This window comes from Protopterus annectens, chromosome 12.part0 (genome assembly GCF_019279795.1).
Source record: "Protopterus annectens isolate FY-2018-M chromosome 12.part0, PAN1.0, whole genome shotgun sequence".
In the NCBI taxonomy this organism is placed as follows: domain Eukaryota; kingdom Metazoa; phylum Chordata; order Ceratodontiformes; family Protopteridae; genus Protopterus; species Protopterus annectens.
This window is the reverse complement of record NC_056746.1, coordinates 248,174,849-248,198,678: the sequence shown is the minus strand read 5'-3', so window position 1 is coordinate 248,198,678 and position 23,830 is coordinate 248,174,849. Positions and strand designations below refer to the sequence as shown.

General features: G+C 39.8%; 1 protein-coding gene across 2 annotated transcripts in view; it reads left to right on the top strand.

Moving 5' to 3' along the window:
* LOC122816484 overlaps window positions 1-23,830 on the top strand; it is a 546,741-nt gene that overhangs the window by 41,224 nt on the left and 481,687 nt on the right. For both annotated transcript variants that reach the window (XM_044089308.1, XM_044089309.1), the window contains exon 2: window positions 14,967-15,062. In XM_044089308.1, coding sequence (XP_043945243.1) covers window positions 14,967-15,062 — 96 coding nt within the window. The remainder of the gene's footprint in view (window positions 1-14,966; window positions 15,063-23,830) is intronic.

Below are 23,830 nucleotides of genomic sequence, written 5' to 3'. Positions count from 1 at the left end.
TCATGTTAGACGGCACTTTAAGTACTAGACCATTCCTATTCAGCATATTTTTGTTAGCACTTTTAAGTACTAGAACATTCTTATTTAACATATTTATGTTAGACAGTACTTCATGTACAAGACCATTCCTCTATAACATATTTATGTTAGACAGCACTTTAAGTACTAGACCATTCTTATGTAATATATTTATGTTAGGCAGCACTTTAAGTACTAGACCATTCTTACGTAATATATTTATGTTAGGCAGCACTTTAAGTACTAGACCATTCCTATTTAACATATTTATGTAAGGCAGTACTTTGCAGACAGTCAAGAAGACTTGTCTGTTATCAATTAAAATCAGCATTGATGCAGTGGCCACAGATGGTAGGGCCATCATCTACCAAAAATATTACAACAGAATGAAAGAGTATATACCTTGACAAGTGGAACCTTATGAAAAAATATACATGTTAGCAGAGGTAATCCTTGAGAAGACAGAGGAAGAAAAAAAAGCTGGAGTTATATCACAACCATGTTGGGTCAAAAACAGCAGTGCAAAAAAGTACTGCTTAAAGCCAAAAGGATGGTAGGGTATACAGCCAGTGGAGTGACCGAAAAGATGCTGAAGTCCAGGTGATGTAGGTGTAGGGGGGCAAGGAGTTGCCAGGTTACAAACTGTTTCATAATCACAGAGAGAGAAGGGTGGGGTGTTCAAAGAAGGAGCTTTGCCATTTACAAAGGTGGACATCAAAGGTGAAGACAGAAATGAGAAGGAATACTACCTCATGAAGAGGGTGAGGCAAACAGGTAGGTCAGACTGTAGGCAAATGCCCGAGTAGTTACAGTAATGAAGGGGAGGGGGATTGCTTGTGAACTGATAAGAGTATATGTGACCCTACACATAGCCAAAGAAGATGATAACAGATTGAGTGAGAATAAAGGTATTACTGAAAGAGAACTAGGTTTGTATTCATGGGGATCTGAATGCACAGGAGTACATTGGGACATTATAAGCTCCAGGTAGAGTAAGAGTGCAAGGGAAAGAGGTCTTGCACTTTAAGGGGTTCACACAGCTAGTGCAGTGCTACCAGAAAGGACACAGTTCTGGATGAGGTGCTAAGCAATGTGAAGGGGGGGGGTCGGGAGGTCCTGCTGAAGCTGCCACTTGCTCACAATGACCACTTCACTCTGTGGTTTAGAATGGGGGAGATGGAAATAAATGCAAAAATGGTGGCATGGGATTTCAGAGGAATTGATTATGCAAGGTTCAGGTAGAGGGTCAAACATGAGGTACGAGTCTGGTCTGGAAACAATTTAAGGGTTTGAACTTGCTGTTGGAATGAGTCAAGACCGAGGCCATCAAGGCTATGGACAAGAATTTCAGGAAAAGACAAAAAATAAAAAAACACAAAAGGCTAATGTTTCTATCTGGGTATGAGAGACTAGTGATTCAGGTAGTGATAGGGCATACTACAGGTGGAATGAAGGGATGGGGGGGGTTACTCACACTACAAAGAGGCAGGCATAAACACAAAAAGTGATTAGCAGGAAGGGGTCAAGAAGGGTGAAAAATATTTTAGGAAGGTAACAGAAAGGAGGAGAAGGTATACTCTGCCCTTCTGAGCTGGGAATTGCTGGTTGAAGGCTTATTGTGCCTGTTATTCTAAGTATCTTTGTTCTGGTTTCTTAGGGTCATAGGAGGTTAAGCTCAATTAACCAGAACTGCTCTGTGTTTGGCATCCTTTACCAGAGGTCCAGAGCATTTCTACTTAAATCCAAGATATCCAAAGCTAAAAATAAGAAATTTAGCTTATTTGGTGTTTGATCTACATCTTTTCATCTGTATTTTACTGTTTTACTGCATTAATTTGTGCCTTTTTAACTGTTTTTTCTATTTGTGCCTGCTTATTACCTGTACTTGTTTGTACTAAAATATTGCTTAGTTAGGATAGACTAGATCCAGACTTGCTGAATCTAGCCTGTTTTTCATACACTTGAACTCAAACCCAGCAATCTTACATTAAGAAGGGCCTCCCCTGCACGCTTGTGGCAGAAGAGTGCGGATATAGCCTTGTCTGAGCTGGAGACTGCTGGAGGAAGGATCATTGTGTGATTTCCTATTAGCAAACTAGTTTAAAACTGTTTAATTTTGCCTGTATATAAGCCTGACAATTGCATGTAGCTGCGCACACTGCAACAGGGGTTAGCAGTGCTTTGCATAGACGCAAATGCCTAGAAACTATTTTTTCCCAAGGCAACAGTCAATGAAACCCTCCCAGGTTCCCTGCTGCTCTGCGGCAATGCAGCTTCACACTTCTGCACTGCAGGTAACTCAACTGAGCACTGAGCAGTGTCACCCCACTTTTCATCCCTAATCTTTTAAGTCCCCTTGTTAATCCCAGAGCAATAGCTGATCTTATATGCCCTCTCACAAATTAGTACGTAGTATTAGAATTACCTGTTACTATGGATGGTAAGTTTCCCAGAATTTCTCTAGCCAGCCTGATTGACATGGACATCCTGAGGCAAAGTAGCTATTGCCTCATGTATACTGACAACCACTTGCTCCTAAAGCAAATACAGCATGTGAGAGATGTAACTGTACCATGAAACTAGAATCAGTTTTCTCACATAACAATAAACAAGACATCAAATGGGTTGTCAGCACACACACCTCTCCCCTCACACAAGATTAGGTCAAGACACATAAACCCACATAAATGGAGGTACTCACTAAGAACCTACCAAAAGACCAGAGACCTCCCAAACGCAAAGAACCTACACATACTGCTACACGAACTGAATCCACCACTACACATAACAACACACATAGTGTCTCAACAATTAAGCATCTAAGGCAAAACACCTCAAAACCTAATGTCCTAGTCATAGGCGACTCAGTAGTGAGAGACAGAGCTGTCTCCCTCACCAGATTGGACAAGGAGAAGGTCACGGTCAGCTGCTTGTCAGGTGTAAGAATTTGTCAAATCACACACTCACTCAAGTCACTCAGCAATAATTACTGTTGTGACTCTGTCATAGTACATGTTGGGAGTGAATGACTTGAGATGTACCGCTCTGGACTGTATGACTAGAGACATGACTGAACTCTCAGATTGTGTGTCCCAGGCAGGTATGCCCCTAGTCCTAAGCAGCATTCTACCTTCACTTAGGATGATGCAGCAATACAGTAAAAAAATGAATTATTTCAATAATTGGCTTAGCTTCTGGTGTCACTCCCGGGGGGTCCAGTATTTGTCTGCCTGGGAAGACATGGTCGACACACCACACTGCTTTGCCAGAGGTGGACTTCACCTGTCTGCTCAAGGCTTTTGGATACTGGCAAAGATGCTCGTCTCCCCCATAGTGCAATTTTAGGCAATGTCAAAACAACAAAACTTCCGATGTAAAGACATCCACTAGAGACAAACTAAAGGTCAAGCTGCTTAATGCTAGGAGGCTAAACAGTAAACTGCACTCCTTGGAGCACTCCTCACCTCAGGAGATGCTGACGTCTGTGCAGTCACTGAGATTTGGTTCAAGGCCACAGAGAGCACCCCAGCCATACAAGACTATAATGCCTTTCATGCGTTCAGATCTCAAAACAAGCATGAAAAAAACAAAGGTGAAGGTGTGTCCATCTTCATTAAATCCAAATACAGCTTGAGACTGGTAAAACAGTATGACTATCTTAAGCTACTCCAGGTCCAAACAACTACAAGCAAAATACCCAACCACATCATTGCTAGCTACAGGTCCCCCACCTTGACCAGGAGAAGCACACTGCCTATGTGAACTTGACAGAATCACTCAGTATACAGCCAAACACCTTGGTCATAGGATATTTCAGCTATCCTTCCATCGACTGGGCGACTTACAGAAACATAAACATGATCGCTCTGAGGTTCCTGGATTTTGTTCATTCAAATATCCATGGAGCAGTTAGTCTGCACCCCCACAGGGGTCTCAAATTGGTTTGGGAGGGTGGCCTAATGGTTAAGGTGTTTGCCTTACAAACACAAGATGCAGGGTTTGAGTCTCACAAGGGATAATTGGCTATGCTTAAAATGGCTCGCAAGGGCAGTTAGCTTAGTATTAATCTATGAATCTATAAATGTCATAGACCTAGTTCTCATCAACATGGAGGGTTGCTGCACTACCCACTGTGTGTTACCCTACCTGGTAAGGTCAGACTATAAATCAATCTCATTTGAAGTAAAGATGAGACATGACACCGCCATAGGAGTAAAAAAAAAAAAAAGTCTCCAAAGCAAATTATAGCCTACCAAGTGATGGTATAAAAAGTTTCAAAGCCCCTACTAACATAGCCAACAATGACTATTATGCAGAAGAGTACACAAATGCCCTGTATTGCTACTTAAAACAAATGTATCAACTCAACTGTACCTGACAAGACTAAAACCAGGTCCTCCCCAAAAAAAACAAGCCACCCTAGTGGACTCTAAGTATAAATAAGTTATATAACAAAAGAAAGAAACTGATATCTAAGAACAAGAGGGAACATACTCAACAGAGGAAGACTTGAACAAGCAAATCCCATATCTTGTAAAGTCCTCTAAGGCTAGTTATGAGACTAAATTTAGCATCCTGAGCTAAAGACAGCCATAAAACATTCTTTATCTACATCCGAAACCTTAAACGGAATGTCCAGCTGTCTGCTGAACTTATAGTGGATGGTACCACTCATACTTAACTTGAAGAAATTTCCAACCTGCTAGCTGACAGATTTGGCAATAACTTCACCCCCTGTCCCCACCAGCCATGCCCTAAACCATTCCTGATACTTGTCCTCTACTGAGTTTCTCCAAAGAGCAGGTCATACAGATGCTCTCCAAGGCCAAAAACACACCCTCGGTGGGACCAGATAACATCCCAGGTTGCTTACTAAGCAATCTAAAACCAGACCTAGTGGAATCAATTGGCACTCTCTTTAACCATAGTCTGAAGTTATCTACTCTATCTTCCTGCTATACTTGCTGTTAAACGCCTCTATAACATGTATCTATTAATGTAGCCTATGAATGTTGGCAAATACACTCTTTGGTTAAGTCACTATCTTATATGTACTATACTTCTGTAAGAAGAATAAAGATTGTGTACTATAGTTTAATGAACCTTTTGGTTAACATGTCTTTCTCTTGTTAATGATGTTACTGCTCTGGAGCTTTTCTCCCCGGGCCTCCACTGAAAATGGACATATATCCAGTTGGACTCTCCCGGTTAACAAATGTAAAATAAATAAAATAAATAAAGTAGAGAACAACAGTAATCCCCTTGCACAAAGGGGCCCATTAACCAACCCAGGAAACTGTTGACCCATAAGCCTAACCAGTCTTATCTGCAAGGCCATAGAAAGAATCATCATGGACCTTATTAATAAGGATACAGGTGACCTTCATATTCTTGACTCATCCCAGTTTGGTTTTGTCAAGGGTATATCTTGTTTATTAAATCTGGTTGACTTATTTGAGAATGTCACCAAAGCCCTGGATGACGGCAAAGCAGTACATACTGCCTATCTTGATTTTAACTAAGGTGTTTGACACAATCCTCCACTTAGGGATCATTGAGAAACTCTCCAAGCTGGGGATTAACCCATATGTCACGAGATTGGTAGCCAACTGACTCACCGACAGAATGCACACTGTTAAAGTTGGGGAGTCCACCTCCACCAGTAGACCAGTTACCAGTGGGGTTCCACAAGGATCTGTGCTGGGCCCTCTACTGTTTGGAAATTATTTATCTGAGGTCCAGGCTAAAGTAAATGGCCTATGGCTTATCAAGTTTGCAGATGAGTGCAAACTGGGTGCAATCATTTAGTCCTCAAAATGATGTAAACATATTACAAAAAGGGCTGACGCAGACAAACAATTGGTGCTAAAGTCATGGACTAAAACTAAATGCAAAAAAAAATGCCTCATTATTCCCTTTGGCAAAAATGTAGCCCCCTGATAATTATGATATAGATAGCACCTGGTATGGTTCTATCTCCACCAGTTCTCGTTCTCCCGCTGTTACTTCACACCACAGGTGGCGTGACTCAAGTAAAGTTATTTGTATTTTTCTGCACATTGAATCTCAACTGCTGTCATTCTGCCCATTTTGTGATTTTGTGAGCCTTTGCAAATTCTAACTTAGTCTCTTTGCCCATCCCCTGCCTTTCTTTGCATTACACTGAAAAAAGATTATCCTGCTCTGTGTGTCCTCAGGCATGCCGGAAATAAATATACTGACTCATGCCAAACCCAAAGCTAACTGCTGCAGTGCTCCACTTGTCACTTCCTTATTCATATCAGTGAACATCTCAGTACAGCTATCTCCATCGTATTTTACAAACATGCCCTTTTCCAGATCTTCTACCTTGGTGTCACCCCCAATGACTCAATGTTTCATAGCACATATGCTCCTGAAACAAGCCAAAGGCCTCACTGAAGGCCAGTTAGACCATGCCTGTCAAGAGTTCCCTGTCAGGTTCTTCTGTAGCATAGCCAAAAAAAAAAAACGTACCAGATTTGACTAACAACTGCTTCTGGCCATGAACACATGCAGGCTGCTGTACTGAAGATTGATGTCCTCCCTTTTGAAATTATTTGCATGACTTTTTTCTAACAATGCTTTCAGTCTGCCAACCACATAGTTTCTCAAAATGTTCCTATTTCCCCATCCACCCTCCCCTGTACAGTGGTAATACTCTTACCATCCTTCATTTTTCATGCACTTCTCCGTCAGTTAATGCTCTTCTGAAGATCTCTGTCATGGGATTTTGACAGCACACTGACCAAATTCCTGAAGACTCTAATCCTTGTGGCTTATCCTCCCTGGGTGCAGCCTTTTTCCACATTCCTTCTCCTCTCTCTGTTTTGATATCCATTCATTTCTCTACCCCCAGAATGTTACCCCCCTTTATCTGTGAAAAATGAGTGGAAATATTCATCCCGTACGTTTATTCCCTATTATCTCCCCTCCGGCCTAACTCTCTTCTCATTTTTTCCTTGTCCTCCTACCTGTTATACACCTAAAAACTATTTACTGCCCTTTTCATCTACTGCTACTGACTCCATTTTACATTACACTTTTGCTGTCATCTCCTTTGCTGCTTTTTACTTGCTTATTTGTACTGTGCTTCATCCCTTTCCCACACCTTCCCTCCCATTTGATTTATGACATATTTATTATCCTATGTATTAACTTGAAATCCTATATTGTCATATTTTCCTTACCTTTTTCCCCAAACCTTTGTCTTCACCCCTGACCTATTCACATAACTTGCTCATCCCTTTGATTTGCCTTTAGAACCCTAAATCATCTTTGGCATTCATCTTCAGCTCAGCATAATCCACTCCCTTGTGATATACTTCTTTATGGTGAAGTGCATTGAGGAATGATCAGTAACTGAAGACACTTAGAGAAGAAGGCGCATAGTTCGGACTTTACTGCAGGGCAGTATGAGTTCTTGGTCACATGACATGCATCCCATTACTGCTGTAACCATTTAAGGAGCAGCATGTGAACCCTTGATGTATACAGGTCTAGAACTTAACTTGTAAAATTCCTTGGGATATTGACACTTCAGCAATATTTTGGTAAATCTGGGGTAAGCCTGACTAGGAGCTTGACTAGACTTAGAATGTCTCTTGGGCAGTGGGGCTGACAGCCTAGTAACCAACTGTGAACCTTTAAAAAGGTATAATGCTAAATATAATTGTGTAAATCTGTGTGTGTGTGTGTGTGTGTGTGTGTGTGTGTGTGTGTGTGTGTGTGTGTGTGTGTGTGTGCGCGCACGCGTATATATGGATCCCTATTACATTACTGAAAGTACAGAAGACTGAAATTCATACAATGAAACAAAAAGATTCTAAGTTGAAAACAACGAAATTTGGCATTGCTAAAACTTGAAACCACGAACCACCAACTGCGCATGTCAAAGAGCAGTATGAGACTCTGAATGGAGATCGCTGTATACACATGAAAACCAGCTACTTCATTTAAACAAATGATTTAACAAAAAATTATACCCTTTTTAACGTTTTTGCAGGGGGGCAAGCCCCCATGCACCCCGATGTGGAAGGCTGCCCCCTCATCCCTTGCAAATTATATATCATCTCCAAGATTGGACTACAGTGGGGAAAAGGCTAAATTTCCCAGTCCTCACTGTATCGTGATCTACATTAAGAAGCATTACAAAATGTACATTTCAGTATTAAAATTTAGTATTTAAATAGAAAACCTGGTTTCCGACTGTGTACCGTTATGTCCATTCAAAATCTCATACTGCTGTTTGACATGCAGAATTGGTGGTTTGTGGTTCCAAGTTTTGCCAATGCCAAATTTCATGGTTTTGAAATTACGATCTTTTTGTCTTGTTGTGAATTTCAGTCTTCTGTACTTTTGATAATATAATAGGGATATATATATATATATATATATATATATATATATATATATATACACACATATACATACACACACACACACACACACACATATATATATATATATATATATATATATAGAGAGAGAGAGAGAGAGGGAGAGAGGGAGAGAGAGAGAGAACTATATTTATATAGGGGTAGTGTGGCTTTTTGTTGTACAGAAATTCTGTTGGAAATGCTCTATTTAACGTTCTGTGTACCTCATGTAATATATAACGTACGTAGCAGAAGTATATATATCTCTGCACCTGGACAAAAAGAATGTAGGCTGGTGTATTATACTTTATGAATTATGATTTTATTTTCCAATCTGCAAATGACTGAAATGAGCTGTAAGTTGTTTAACCAGCTATATTTTGTGAAGAGTTTGTTTTCAAAGAGTAAAGTTTTACAGTGTAAGTAATGAACATTCACATTCTGTCACTGTAAATAAATTGCACTAGTGAAGATCAAGTGGGTCTGATATGTTGCCTTTCTACATTGGTGGCTGGCAGAGTGCACTGTTTGGCAGTAATTATATTAATTGGATTTCATTATCATACTGCAGCTTGCAAGTGCAACTTTTCCCCATCAAAAGAGAGGAAAAGTTTTCTTTTGTGTTTTGTATTTGCCAGCAATGGAGGGATTCTGTTCTTCAGCAGTGGAGGAGTTATTTAAAGTGTCACCTTAAAGTTACAATGGAACAACATCTTGCCTATTTACAGCAGCACATAACAATGTTGGCAGGTGTACTGGCCATCCCAAAGACCATCCTGTCATTCAAGAAACTCTACAAGGACAATAACATACAAGCATAACTTGTTGCCTTCAAGAGGTATGACACTCAAGGAAACGTGTCAGTTTGGCTGGGTCTTCATCTTACCTGTTTACTCACTAGGGAGGTCCTAAGAATCTACATGGACTTGGATAGGACTGATTATTTGGACTATCAGAAAGAAACAAAAAAAACACCCTGTTAGCCGGAGCAGGTGTGTGAACTGAAACACAAGTAATGATATTTCATGACAGAGCATTCAGTTTAAGCAAAACAAATGTCTGAGTTCAAACATATTTTGCATTTACAGTTAGAAACAGTAACAATATCAGGAAGCCAAATATAAGAAACTAAGCTGGCAGTAATAACATACGGTGGTAGAATATCATCAGATGTGGAGAAAAGATTTCCCCAAACAGATAAAGGACAGAAATATTGTGGGCCTGGGATCGTTTCATATATACTTATTTGTGAAGAAACTTACAATAATCACTGATTAAATACTAGGCAGTCTTTAACAATCCATTAGCAAACCTTCAAAATTTCACTGAGGTGACAGCCCGATTAGCTCAAGGTGCAATATAATAAAGGAAGGAACCAGAACAGAGAGCTTAAGTTATCAAATGGCCAGAATAGAAAATGTCTGAGGCATGAGAAGGTGGCAGAGGACTTCCTGTACAAGACCATCGAGTATGCTGCTCTAGGAGCCCTGACAGCGAATATGGTTCGGACATAAAGCAATAGTCCTACAAAAAGTGAAAAAAAATGCATTGCATTACTTAAACAAAAAAGATGCAAATGTTGACACTAAAAATATGGGTAGAATAATGATAATATACTATTTCATCTAATGGTAACTACTTGTTAAAAGGGAAAAGACTCATAACTCCAAAACCTCTACAGGAAATACGTATAGCGATTGCCATGAAGCACACCTCGATGTAATGGGAAAGAAAAGTAGTGAGAACATCTGGTTTCCAAACACGGATGACATGATATATAAAATATCGAAAGGTAAGTCACCTTATCAAACTAGCACATGGCGAAACAAAACAGTCCCTGCTCATTGCCTGAATTACAGTATGGTGCCTTATGGGACACCAGGCTAAAGAAACATGACCTAAAATAGGATGTCTGTACTTTGCTTCTTTTGTTGAAGTCAGACTTTAAAACTTTGAAAATTCCATTTAAGTTTTGTAAAATCTTCTTCTTCTTCTTTCGGCTTTTTCCGGTTAGGGGTCACCACAGCAGATCACCTGTCCACTCATATGTAGCAGAAAACTGCAGTGTGAAATTGCATTTATAGGGTGTTGTTGTAGTGATAGGGGAATGGCATTTGTATTTGTTCTTTAGTGTAACTTGTAGAAGAACATATGTTGGAAAGCTTTAACCTTACTGTGCATGAGTTTTGTGAGAAAAGTCTGTTTTACAGGAAAGGATTGCATGTCTGTATTTATAAGAAGGTTATAAATCTGAATTAGGAAGCTTAGGGCAATAAAATACAATTTGAAGAGTCTTTAAAGACCCTCCCAAGTTCAGATCTGTAAAAGGAAGCAGTCAGTAGTTATTCACAGATCCATTGTATATAGTGATAAGGATAGGTGATAGGACCCTGCATCTGGAGCATTTCTCCCCGGGCCTCCGCTGAAAACAGGCTCTGTGGAACCTAGTCGGACTTTCCCGGTCAACAAATGATAAATAAATAAATAAATAAATAAATAAATAAATAAATAAATAAATGTCTTAGTAACCTCAGCATAGGAGGAAAGTACATACTGCTGGAGCAACTCAGTGGACTGACTCAGCATACAGACTGAGTTACGTTAATGTTGACCCTATGCCATGACAGCATTCGTGTATTGTAACTACTCCTAAGATATTCCTCCCTACATGAGTACCTGAAGCCACTGTCCTATTATACACCCAATTCCCATGTGCCAAGAGGTCTAGGCCACCTAGCTATTGGTGCAGGGAACTGATCTATCTACAGCTGTCATGTGTTCTGCAATTATCGCTGAATTTCCCTGAAGCCTGTTCCTATTGTAATTTATCGAGTGTAGCTTCAGTGGGTCAGCAAGCCCACCATGTGTTGTTTCATGATTTTCTCTTTTCTTGCTGTCTTCCATCCAAGGAGTTAGTATATAAAAGTAAGTGAGTTGTGGAGATGAAGGCCCTCATATAGGGAGTGCAGGGGCTTCCATGCAAAAATAATGTTTTCAGTCAGTGCAGTTGTTTTTTTTGGGAGGGGGAGATTGCATTCTCAGTCAGTTGATCGACCTTGGCGGAAGTGAAAAAGCCGACCTTTTGAAGTGGCTCCCCAGGTGAAAGTTCTGTATAGTGCACTCTTGCACCTTGTCTGCAGCACATTTGTCCAGGCTCTGAAAGTAGTCAGAGTATTATTTCCAGATATGACACAGTGCACAGGTTACTGTCAGTATTAGAGGTACAGTTGGAAGGCAATATGCTTCCAGGTTGCTATTTTTCAGATAGATATCTGATGTGGGAGTTGTACAAAATGCTGCCAGCTCAAAGATTAAATTGTATGCTGTGAAACATGGCATATGAATAGCTATGTCCATGTTAGTATCTCCCCTGCATTAAGTTATGTTTACCAAATTAAAAACACAACCAAGCCTTTCGGCCGCTGAACTACCTTCTGTTATTCAGCACAGGGTTTCCTCTGCTGAGTACCAGTTTTCTGTTCTTTGTTGATTCTAACCTACTAAGGGAAAAAATAACAGAGCAGGTTAGATACTTACTAGTTCATACTGCTGTTTATAAAGTGCTAATAAGCCATGTGTAACTAAAGAGCAGCTTACAGTTGTGTGACACACCACTAGGTTTCCAGTAAGCAGCTAATTGTCCTGTTAGAGGTCTGAGTGCCAGTGTCACAGACACCATGAAGTAGGACCATGTCTTGTACCCATATGAGAAAAATACAGCAACAGATACAAGTTCTTCCAAAGTACAAAAATGTCCTAAAAGAGATGCTATTTATTATTGTGTGGCTGTTTTATTGCTTTTATACAAACTATTACTAACTTCCATTAATGGTGTATCCAGCATAGCATAGTTGCCTGTAATTCAGAGCTCACATGCTGTCCTTCTTGTAGACAGCCACACTGGCATTGAAAAAGGAATGTGGCTATGACTAATTTGCAGACCTCAGGGTTGGTAATAACATTTTTTATTTTTATTTATTTTTATTTTATTTTATTAAAATGGTACAATATATAATGGATGAGCCTGCTGCAGGTTACAGTGACAATTCATCTAAGCAGATATATTCAGCATGGCAGCAGCGATAGTAGAGCCTGATGGTGATGATGTCCATCAAATACGCAGCCAGGGGTACTCCTCTGGGATAGCAGACCTTTCAACTGTCCAGATTTTCACAGAATGTGCAGACTTTTCTGCATACTTTTGGTCTGCTCCTTTTAAAATATGTGTGGTTTTCTGGCAAACTACTGAGAATTGAAGTTACTAAATAATGACAGGCAATCGAGCTTCATACTTCATATCTGACACAAAATGCGTGCTAGCATAAAATATGTTATTTTAGCAACTTTCTAAGTTTATAAGAGCAGTATCTAAAAATCTATCCCTATTTTTGGGCCTTTGTTCCCCCACATTATTTTAGGCTTTGTCGAGAGTTCTTGTCCTAACAGGTTAAGAGGAATGGAGGGTATCATAATGGTACTGCAACATACTTTATAATAAGTGCTGTGTTACACACTCACAACACAGACATATGTACACACACAACACGCAACACCAACATATGTATACACACACACACTACAGAGACTTATGTATGCACACACAAAAGCCAGACTTATGTATGCACACAACACACATATGTATACACACTCACAGCACAGACATATGTATACACACACAACACAGAGATGTATATACTCACATGTACATAACAAAGACATACGTACACACACACACACACACACACATGAATGAGTGTGCACACAAACACATATATACAAAGGCGCATGCACACACACACACGCAGATTCACATTATTTTGTGTTAAGTATTAAATAATGGAAGTAGTGGGTATTTACATTATTCAGGCTCAAAACAGATAATATGCAAAAAATAAATATTTAATAGAGATGTAGACTGTTTCATTGCATAATGAGGAACGCGCAGTAAAAAGAAAAAGCATCCTTGAACCTCATTCTGGTTCTGGTTCTTTTATCTTTTTTTCCTCTCCTTTGTGTACTGATTCAGCTGACTATAAGCTGCTCAGTATTACTTCAACTGCTCCTACATTAAGTGTCCCTAGTACTACCTCCCAGGACTACTGGAGCCATTGGAGGTTGGGAAGGGGAAATGCAGAGAACAGCAACAAGGCAGTGCCACTTATGCTGGCTTACTACACATGGGAATTTCTGGTATATCTTAACTGGTCAGGGCTGCCACATGTAATGTCAGTTAGCTCATGTTCTCCTTGGTATACCAAATTAATCGGCTAACTGCTGTTTGACTGCACCACTACCCACACCTCCAGTGCTTGCAGAAGCCCCACCCTTCCTCCTGGAATGGATAAGCTGACAGTTTTCACCCCCCCCTGGCCTGGTTCCAATAGCGTCCGAGTTGCAAATCACACTCAGAATGTCTGGATCATCGTCAGGGCTCTTCTCCCCATATATTCCATGAAGTCAAGGCTCTTAGCAAATGTAGTTGCTCCCAATGCTGAATCAGCAAGTTAGTGAAAAAGATGCCAGAATTAAATTGTGCTCGCCTGTTGGCACACTGATTTCATGTCGTGAAGTTGGTGCTTTCATTTTTCAACAGACTCTGTACATTAATTTACTCCTTTGTAACTCTGACAAGTGGGGTTTTATTATTTTAGAAGCCCATTTTCTAAATATTGTTACTGATAATTACTAGCATGGTGTTTATAATTATGTTCTTCTTTCGTATGTCCCTAGTAATATTGTTCACGCAGCAGACAGGTCAACATATGGTAGCACTAAATCATGTGGATATATTAATGACTCCCTTAGACATGGATAAGAACACATATTAAATATTGGAGGCATTATGGCTCTATACTTTGAAGCCACAGCTGAATCTAAAATTTGTAAGCGGATATCTAGGAATGCAAGTGACAATTGCTTCCTATAAATATCATTCTTTCCTGTCCTAGTCTTTATCCTTCATTCCAGTACATATCTTGTTTCTCCCCGAGTTATCAGGAGTTACTGAATTCAAGTGGGGTGTCTGGAAGATAAGAAAGGGGTGTTAAGGCTGGTGGTAAAGTCTGATGGTAAATGAATGGAGTAAACCAGAAGCAGCTGATATTATAAAGTTAAGGTAGCATTGGGATACTGTTTGGACTTAAAAAAAAAAAAGTTCAACCTGGTACGACTCTCAGTTATTTGCTTTTGTGTACTGAAAGTTACTGTACCTGCCTTCATGATAGTTATTTTTTACCAGTCGTAGGCAGTAAGAAAAGTCTAGCTGATGATTAGATTTTAACCTGAGTTTCTGCCATGCCTTTTGCTGCTGCCATACTGTAGAATTGCTCCCTGGTTTAGGTAATGGACTTCCATCTCCTGGCTTATGTGCTGGACCTTAAGTTGAAAATTATTTCATTTTTGGGTGTATTCTTAGAATGAAACTGAGCCCCTTTTGCACACTACACTCACAAATCTTAGGGAAGTGATAGTGAGATACAATTACTGCACTAAAAATAAATGAAATGTGCTCTTTTTTTTATCCATTATAATTTGAATTTTTCCCTCATCTAGAAATTCCACTGGCGACTTTATAAATTTCTGCTGGAGGGCTCAGTTTTGTCTTACTACAAGATGCAAAATGAAGATGGGAAGGAGATTGAGAAAGAGGTAAGGTCACTTAGTCGATGGTGAACATTGGGGATACTCTGCATGTAAAAAGAATGGGAGTTCAAAGTCAGCAAAGACATCAGATTATTTTAAATGCCTGGTTGTTGTATTCCTCATTACTGAGATGACAAATGGAGGTGTGTGTGTGTGTGTGTGTGTGTGTGTGTGTGTGTGTGTGTGTGTGTGTGTGTGTGTGTGTGTGTGTGTGTGTGTGTGTCTGCTCCTGTGTGTGCGCTCGTGTGTGTCTGTGTGTGTCTGCATGTGCATATATATGTGTGTGTGTCTGCATGTGCGTGTGTCTGCATGTGCATATGTGTGTGTGTGTGTGTGTGTGTGTGTGTGTGTGTGTGTGTGTGTGTGTCTGCATGTGCATATATGTGTGTGTGTGTGTGTGTGTGTGTCTGCATGTGCGTGTGTCTGCATGTGCATATGTGTGTGTGTCTGCATGTGCATATATGTGTGTGTGTGTGTGTGTGTGTGTGTGTGTGTGTGCGCGCGTATATGTATGTGTGTGTGTGCATGTTTAGTAGCTGAGAATCAAACACAGTAGGCTAGCTGTCCATGTAAAGAAAAGATGTTGCTTATAACAGCAGTCATTTACCTCCTCCTTGGATGGGGGGGGGTGTTGCAATAGGAGTGGCACTGGGGATGGAGAGACTACATTAACTGGGAAATCAGAATATAAATAAAATGCACTAATAATTATTTCTGCAAGCTAAAAATTGAAAATGAAATGAAAAAGACTGACACTAACCCTGATTGGACACTAAGTAAAGGTAGCTGTTGTATCTGCAGTGCTGAACATGACTAAATTCAGCAATAGAATGGAAGCAGAGATTCTGGTGGCAGCTGACACAGGACAAGCTGAGCATTCTAGGCAGTGTTGCTATCATCAATGAATGAGAGAGTGAGAGACTAGCACATAAGAGACTAGCTGCTTAGGTATGGAAGCAGGTTTTAGAGCCCAAGAAGATGGCAAACATAACGGATAGCAATTAGAGGTTCCTTCCAGTAAATTCACACCTGTCAGTGGTAGACAAAAATGGAAAGGATGATGCCAGCCCCTCAAATGTCTCTTTGCCACAACATTCTCATTTTACTTGAATTAGCATAGTGTTGATAGATAAATGCCAGTGTATGAAAAGTCTGTTAGAAAATACTAGATGGGGCAAGGGTCCACTGACCAGCATTATGATGGCTGTTCCCCAAAATTTACTATCAGTGAAGTTTGAGGTGTGGCAGTTGGCAGCAGGGGCCATCTAACAGTAAATGAGATACAGAGTTTTTTAAAATAAAAAGCCATTACCTAGGATCACAGTACTGCTGGAAGGTCTACTGACTCACTTATACAAAGTCCTTTGAAAACCACATGTCAACAATTGGACAAAGCTTCTTTCTACTAAAATATATATTTTTTGTTTCAGTACAACAGTACCTTAATGTGGCTCGTGTATGTATGTCTTTGTAACATCCAGAAGCTACTCATCTTACTTAGGTGCTCCAATGGAGTTGCCATGTTTGATCAACATCCAGCACCTCTAAACACAGTTGCTTGGATGCATATCTATGTAACCTTTAATTCATGTACACAAATCATGTAAACATATGTCATAGGGTCATAGTGTCATAGGTATGTAGTAGGCTAATGACCACAGGGGACATTTTAAGCCTAGTTATGTATTCCAAATCTCTGAAAAGTTTTGATACCCTTTGTAGTTTAGGCAGGGGCATGGGGAATGAAACATTTACAAACAGGGACCTGGGAGATGAACCATTTACAGGCTAAATGTGTCCATTAGAGACATAGGTGCTAAACCAGGGGTGAATTTCTGGTTCCCCATTCAGTTGTCCAGGCTACACTTGAATTGGTTTAGGGATGAGCTGTAACCCAATTAATTTACTCAAACATTAGTGAATTGTGTGCAGTTATATGAACAAAACAGCACAGCAAGCATTTTCTGCAGAAGCCAAGTCCACCTGCAACCGATATGAGGTCTTTGATACCCATATTCCTTTACTTGTATGTTCTCACATCAGATTAGCTCTAATTCAGACAAAGATTGATTATTAAATAAAAATTAAAATGTCTTGCACTGTTTCTGAGAAGCTGAGATCTCAGGCTTTATAAATGCATACTCAGTGTATAAATATACAGTATATATCTATATCTATATATCTGATATATATCTATATGTATATATATGTGTGTTAAAGTCATGAACATTCATGCTTATATAGAAGACAAACAAACAGTGGTGTCTCAAGCAGACAAAGATAAACCTGTATTGTCTGTGATGCCCCCAGGTTTCTACCTAGCGAAAGACTGACAACTAAATGGTGAGATGCACAAGCTCTCTCTCCATTAGAGGAAGACAGATGTTCTTGGTATGTTTAAGCTTTCACCCTCTGAATGACTTCATACTAACACAAATCCATTCCCATACTTGGTTTGCCAGTATGACAAATGGAGAAATAGAAACATAAGTTTTGTTTTAATGAACATTTAATAACATTTTAGGAAGATGGTGGTGCCTTGTGTGGCAGCGGCCTCTTCAGCTCCCATTGTGTGTTTTGTGTTCGTGTAGGAGGAGAATTTTGAGAGTCCCTTTTTTTTTTTGACTGACCATGTCTGCAATTGAATGCAGCAGTGTTGTGTTTGATTGTTTCAGATTTGCTTTATTTTTTGGGTACGTTGGTCTAATCATGGCCGTTCAGGCCTTTGAGTGGACAGCTGCATGGAGTGAGGATGGTGGGGATTGGATTGTTCACTGGTGTTTCTTTACTGGATCTGGATTTGGCTTTTGTCAGTTGGAGGGAAATGGACTGGATTAGGATGTTTCTGGTGTGGAAGATAAGGATGGTGAGGTTGTGGATGGTGAAGAGTGTGATTGTTGATCAGAATTGTTGATCTGTTCATGGCTGTTCGGCCCTTCAGGTGGTGGAAACTCAATTTTTGTCTTCCAGTTGTATTGAAATGGTTCCTGGATCTCAATTGCTAAATCTGAATTTCTGAGCTCTGTTGGTTTGATGGGACTTGGGATGGTGGCAGTGAGGTGAGTGTGGATGGTTGTAGTCATTGTTATCGCCACCCTAAATGAACCGTGCGATGAAGCTTCTAAGTGCCTTCGGACTCCGTTGTTGTTTATGTGTTTCTTCTTCTTTCTGTGCTTCTGTTTATATGTTTTTATGTTTATTTCTGTGTTTATATTCATACATGAGCTTGGAGAAGCTTAATTTTGTTCAGCTGTGCACTTTTTGCATGGTCTGAATGACAATAACGTATTTTTACTTAGTTACTTACTATAAGTATAGTACAGTGCAGGCTTTATTTATATTGTTTGCTTTTTTTGTACTTTATGATTGCTTCTGACTCCCCTATTCTAACATTATGCACTAAATTCCACCAGTGAACCCCGACTGCCAGTTGCATGACATTTCCATAGTATGCCTGATTTCTTTTTTAATTTCTTCAAGTCTTTTGGGTTTCTAATATTATGACTGGAATGTACCCCATTACTAAGTCAAAATATGATTAAAGTTCATGAAATTAATATTGTTTCAGTCTTTGATTTTAGCCAGGAGTGCTCTTTGCAGCACCCGCAATTTGCACAGCAATGACTCTTTCTGCAATTTGTATGGAGTTACATGTATCTGTAAAATATCTAAATACAATTGTAGATTCTTTTTTATAAGACTTGCTGCTCCTACTACTACTGGAACTGTCTGGGAATCCTTCTTCCACTTTGCCCTCGTTTTTGCCTGCAAATATTGGTATTTTATGACTGTGTCTCTCTCTCTCACTCTCTGTACACAAGACACTGCAGTTACTAGGTGTAGCAATTTCAATAATCAATGCTACTTTTGTCTTCTTTTCATGGAATACTATATCTGGTTTTCTCGCATCTATTTTTTGAACTGTTGGTAATGGATGATCCCAAGTGATATGAAGTTCATTTTCTGTGATGCTTTGTGGCTCATGTTTCTAGTCTTTTTCAGCCACCTCAGTATTAAATATTTGCACAATTCCCAGTGAAACAGTCTTGCTACATTATTATGCTTTTCAGTATACAGTCCTCCCATTCGTATATCACAACCAGCGACAAGATGTGTGACTGTTTCTAGTTCTGATTTACAAAACCTACATTTGTCTGTTTCTCCCACATGTTCAATGGACTTTGTAAACCAACACGTACATAGCCCACTATGGGCTGTCAATATTTACCTTTTGTCTTTGGGTTTAAATTCACCTCTCCTTAACCATTCCTGCATTGGATCCTGATCAACATGAGGTTGTTCCAAGAGATTTTCTATACTTGCAACTATATTTATGCGTTTTCCACATTTCTTGCCTTCTTATCTGATCCTTCACCTTATATTCTTTCTTTCATTTTTTTGGCGCATTCAGTTGCTGCCTGACTTTTACCTACTTCTGGTTTGATTTCCATTCCCACTTGATACAGATATGCTTCTGGTAAACTAAGCAGGGAAGTCATCTTAGACTTATTCTCGTCATGTTTCAAAACTTTCACTAAGTTTGGGTCTTGTAAGGTCAGAAGATATGTATGCAGTATTGCAGTCCCACGATTGCAGATCTACACATGTAATCAATTTCGAGAAGGCCCATACCTCCTTCAGAATGGGGAATAGATAATCTTGGTATGCACTGATTTTTATAAATCATTTGATTAGCATGAAGGATCCTCTTGGTTTTCCTGTCTAATCTATACAAAACCTTTTGGGGCCAGTCAGTCACTCCAAAACTGTAAGTTAGGACAGAAAGAACAAATTTGTTTATTGCTTAGATTTTGCTCTTAGATGTCAACACAGTTTGCAGTATTAATTTAAGTCTTCTAAAATTGTCCTTACTGGTTTTTATTCGCATTTGTTTGTATTTTGTTGTTGATCCTTCATCAGTTCTCAAATATTTATATGCTACCTCTTGCTCAAGTTATTTTGTATCACATTCCTATATGTCTGCTGCTCTTAATTTCCTATTTCCATTCAGATTTCTGAGAGGTCACTGCAATTTGGTTAAATCACAGCTTTTAGCTACTTACATTCAGAGTTTGTTTAAATCAAGATTATCTCTGGGATTCGGTAAACTCTGTGTAGGTGCAAAGCAAGTTTACATGTGTGAGCGGTGAGCAGCAGAACTAATTGCATATTCGTGCCATGCACTGCTTTTAAATGTAAATAAGCAAGGTTTCACGGCTGGCAGCAGTGTTGCCAGCCACAAAACCATATAAGCGAACACGCATAGCAATCTTGTTTAAATTAGAGCACTGAAGATCTGCGGTTTTGCACGGAATGCCACAATGATCAGCAGGGCTTAACAGGTAATAGTTTTCATAGCTCTTAGTCTTAGTGCGAGACTTCTAGCCAAAAGCCAACATAATGGGGGGAACAATGACCCAGAAATAGGGACTGATTTAACATATTTGCTCTTTAGAAATGTGCTAGAATAACAAGGTGTTTGTTTGAAGATACATTTTCTGACGGTTTTGAAGCCTGAAACTGAAGTGTGTGCAATTAATGAGTCACATCAGTCCTAAAATCATCTCAGTGATATGGCAGAAAACCACAAATTTGATAAAGAACACACCAAAAGATATACAAGGCAAAAATCTGGACATTGTGTGAAATTCTGGATAGTTGAGAAGTATGACAGTTAAGTATATAATCCAAACGCAGTGCAGAACAGTGTATACAGCGCAGAGTATTGTGAAATCCCATTCCTGGCATTCTGTACTGAAATTGTGCAAATGATCTATGAGAGTGCATGGATTGCCAAGTAAAATAAACATTAAGGAGAAGTGTGTGCATTGAATATGGACACACAGATGAATTGTAGGAATGAACACAGGGAAAGAGGACAGGTGAAACAACCTAATGTGAAAATGTGTTTTATGTGACTGTCACAAAAGGTGACATAACAATGGGGAAGATGTCTGTGTGAGATGAGCATCCTTACATGAACAATTCAGAGGATGTCTATCAAGGATGTTACATACAATTGGGGTAGGGTGCATATTGTGAAGCTGTGCAAACTGATTTGTCTGAGAATGAGTGTAATCTCAGCAGAGGTCTCCAGCAAGTGACATACAGGTAAAGGCTTATAGACTGCATTAAAAGAAGCAAACACAATCATGGACAATATCAGAATAATATCACCAGTAATCCCATGTCTCTGACATAATATACATCATTTAGAGTGATCAGAGAGGGTTGTGCACAAACACACTTTTACAAGTATTATTACATGTCCGCACTCTAGGAGGGTAATCACGTGCACTGTCTGGGCATTGTAACATCTGCTGGAGGTGTTAGGAGGGACACTGCTATACCTGTATGTGTCATTATGATCAACACAGGCTAGTTGACTGGTGTGCTTGGCAGATATATATATATATATATATATATATATATATATATATATAGAGAGAGAGAGAGCACATCCCACATTGTCACGAATATTACGCTGGGGATTAAACCTTATGTCACTAGATCAGTAGCCAAATGGCTCACTGACAAAACACATACTGTGAAAGATGGGAATCAACCTGTACCAGTAGAGCTGTCACCACTGGTGTACCCCAGGGATCTGTGCTTGGCTCTTTACTGTTTGGAATCTATTTCTCGACAGTTCAGGCTAAAGTACAGAGCCTTTGGCTTACTGCGTTTGCTGATTCTTACATGTTGGGTGCAATCACTGAATCCACCTATGATGATAACATACTACAGGAGGGGCTAACACAGACAAATGATCGGTGACAAAGCTACACTGTCTACAAATAAATGCAAAAATGTGTCTTTATTCTGGCCTTCTGCAAAGTGGAATTCCCTGCTAATTACAGCACTGACAACAGTCTTGCTATGCTGAAACCCAGTGATGCAAGCACTGGGAACACACATACATAGCAATCTGAACTTCGACCACTAAGTGTCTACACTAGTATTGAAAGCCTGTGTTGTGGACATCACAAGCCATGCCACTGTATTCTGATCTCAGGCATATATTTCAGCACAGTACACGAAAATCATCAGAAGACTAATATAGGGTATAACGCTCTCTTTTGCATGTACCTCACCAGAAACATGCTGCAGCTGGAGAGACCACTGGGGGTTACTCGCCAAGCAAACACAGTGCCTACAAACCATGCTATGCTGCATGTGGATAGACTGAAGTCCATGTCACTGTAATCTGTATTGTATAGGATGAGGTGACTTCTGCCTGGCTTCCAGAACAATCTCTGACCTGTCCCTAGTGGGAATAATGCACATCCACAAATCAGATATAGCTGATGACATCAGCATTGTCTGGTGAGGAGAATATGGCAATAACAGTGTCCCACATGCTGGTGTAAAAGGCTCTCTGTAATGTCAAGCAAATGCGCATTGTCTGGTGAGGAGAATATGGCAATAAAAGTGTCCCACATGCTAGTGTAAAAGGCTCTCTGTAATTCAACACACACACACACACACACACACACACACACACACACACACACACACACACACACACACACACACACACACACACACACACACACACTTGACTGTAGTGAGTACAGAACCCCTAAGTACACAGACTACAGAACTCAGTACTTTATGCTAGTACCATGGCACAAGTCTTGAGTTTTACAAGGCAGCAGGACAACTTATAGTGGATGATATCAGCAGGGCATGTTGGAGAGAAGGTATTGAGAGGTCTGCATGAAATGGGTGTGTATTTATTTATTTACTTACATTTGTTGACCGGGAGTGTCCGACTGGACGTAGGTCCATTTTCAGCAGAGGCATGGGGAAAAAAGCTCCACAGTTAAAATAAACAGACAGTAGTTACATTGGATTACATAGCGATTAACATAGCAATTAATTACAAACATATTTACAGATGAAGAACATAGTACATCAGTAGACAACTAGAATCTTCATCTGCGAAGTACAGAACAGACATTAACAAATGTTACAATAAGAAGTTCCTGCTGTATAATAAGGTCTAGGCTTATGAGCATCTGAGCTTGCTATAATCAAGGTAGTTAGTGGGGTGAAAAGGAAGGTAGTGGTTGGATGGGGTGGGTGATATGAGTGGGAGTTGCAAGGGCGTAGCCAGCATGTTTTTAGGTGCACTTTTAGTAAAGTTTTGAAGTGGATGGTATGGAGGTAATTGTGGGTGGGAGGGAGTTCCATAATTCGGTTATGGGTCAAGAGAATAGTGCTTCACCAGCAGAGTTATTGGCTAAAGTGATTTGCAGGTGATTTTTGTTGCTGGATCTTAGTGGTCTGGTGGTGCGATAGGGTTGGAGTAGATTCTGGAGGAATGGGACATTTAGTGGATGGTTTACTAGTTTGTGGGCGAGTGAGAGTTGATACCATTGAAGGAGGTGAGGGAGTTCAAGCCAGCCCAGTTCAGCAAGTGAGAGACAGTGGTGACTATGGTAGGATGCCCCTGTGGCAAATTTGGCGATTTTGTTGTAGCAGGTCTCTAGTTTGTTTAGATCGCATTGCCTTAGGTTGGTATATATTGGAGAGGCATAAAGTAGGGTGGAGATAATTTGGGAATTAGCTACTGAAATCTTTGCTGCTTTGGTGAGAAGTTGCTTATTTCTGTATAACGCTCCTAGTTTTTTTGTGGACTTTTTTTATAGTCATGGATATGTGAATGTCAAATTTTAGTTTGTCTACTTCCACTCCTAGCAATTTGGTGTGTTCATTTGGGTATATAGTGGTGTTGTCATTTGCTGTGATGTTAAAGTGAGAGTTGTTTT